Genomic DNA, 909 nt, shown 5'->3' on the forward strand with positions numbered 1-909 from the left:
GGTGTGGATGACAGAAACAGGGGGGGGGGGGGGGGGGGCACCTGCGACATCGTCGTTGCTTGCAGTGGCGTAAACAGGAATGAGAACCAGCAAGCCATAGATGGCGGCCACGGCAAAGATGTAGGTGGCTAGTCGCAAGAAGACCAGATGCCTGGGAGAGGAAGCCGCGTGTGAGGGGTTGTCGGGGCCTCTCGCGGGATCAGGCGTGGGTGTAAGCAGGTGGGGTAGCGCACATGGCGGCGTCGACGCCAGCAGCCCGGGCCATTTCGTCATCGGAGATGCCTGCAACGTGTTTCATCCATGCGATGGGGCTGCTGCTGGCGGGAGTGCGCACCTGGGCATCCAAGCAGATTGAGATCAAAGCTTGATGACCAGAGCTGAGCGATGCACGAGGGGGGTGTCATATGGGGGAAACGTACCAAAGTGGGATCAACAATGGCACGAGGGGCAAAGGTCTTGGGGTGTTTGCGTCGACAGCAGCAGAAAATGAGGATGAAGATCATGGCGAGAACGACGTTGAAGACGAGGGCAGTAATCAGGGCAGATGTGGTACTGCGCCAAAGCGAGGACGAGAGAGCAAGAGAGGCGGGCAGAAGAGTGATACGGGAGGTGTGAGAAAGTCTCGTTGCGAAGAAATGGGCTTGTGAGGGGGGTTTATTCGTTTATGCGGGTGGGGGAGAGGAAGCAACGTACTCTTCTTCTTCAGTTTCAATGCCACATTGCAGGAGAGCAAAGGTGCCGCCGATGGGAGTACATTGGTCTTCACCGATGACGCCGTCAAAGATGGGGGCATCCCCGTTGGCGCAGCCATCGACCGTGTCCCAGACTTGCACGCTTCGAGTTTCGCAGTCGAATTGGTATGATTCCTGTCGGGGCATTGGGGCAAAATGAGGGCGGCAGGTGGGCGAG

The 909-nt window shown here is 58.2% G+C and overlaps 1 protein-coding gene across 1 annotated transcript in view; it reads right to left on the minus strand.

Annotated features, from left to right (window-relative positions):
- The window catches only part of MONBRDRAFT_25629 (uncharacterized protein), a gene marked incomplete at both ends in the record, with an annotated part of 4,211 nt that extends 3,333 nt beyond the window's left edge, over positions 1–878 (minus strand). Inside the window, 4 exons of the mRNA XM_001746113.1 lie at positions 42–151; positions 234–334; positions 420–552; positions 694–878. Of these exons, the coding sequence (XP_001746165.1) occupies positions 42–151; positions 234–334; positions 420–552; positions 694–878 (529 nt within the window). The remainder of the gene's footprint in view (positions 1–41; positions 152–233; positions 335–419; positions 553–693) is intronic.
- Positions 879–909: the final 31 nt, after the last annotated feature.

Source organism: Monosiga brevicollis, genomic scaffold (assembly GCF_000002865.3).
Source record: "Monosiga brevicollis MX1 MONBRscaffold_11 genomic scaffold, whole genome shotgun sequence".
In the NCBI taxonomy this organism is placed as follows: domain Eukaryota; class Choanoflagellata; order Craspedida; family Salpingoecidae; genus Monosiga; species Monosiga brevicollis.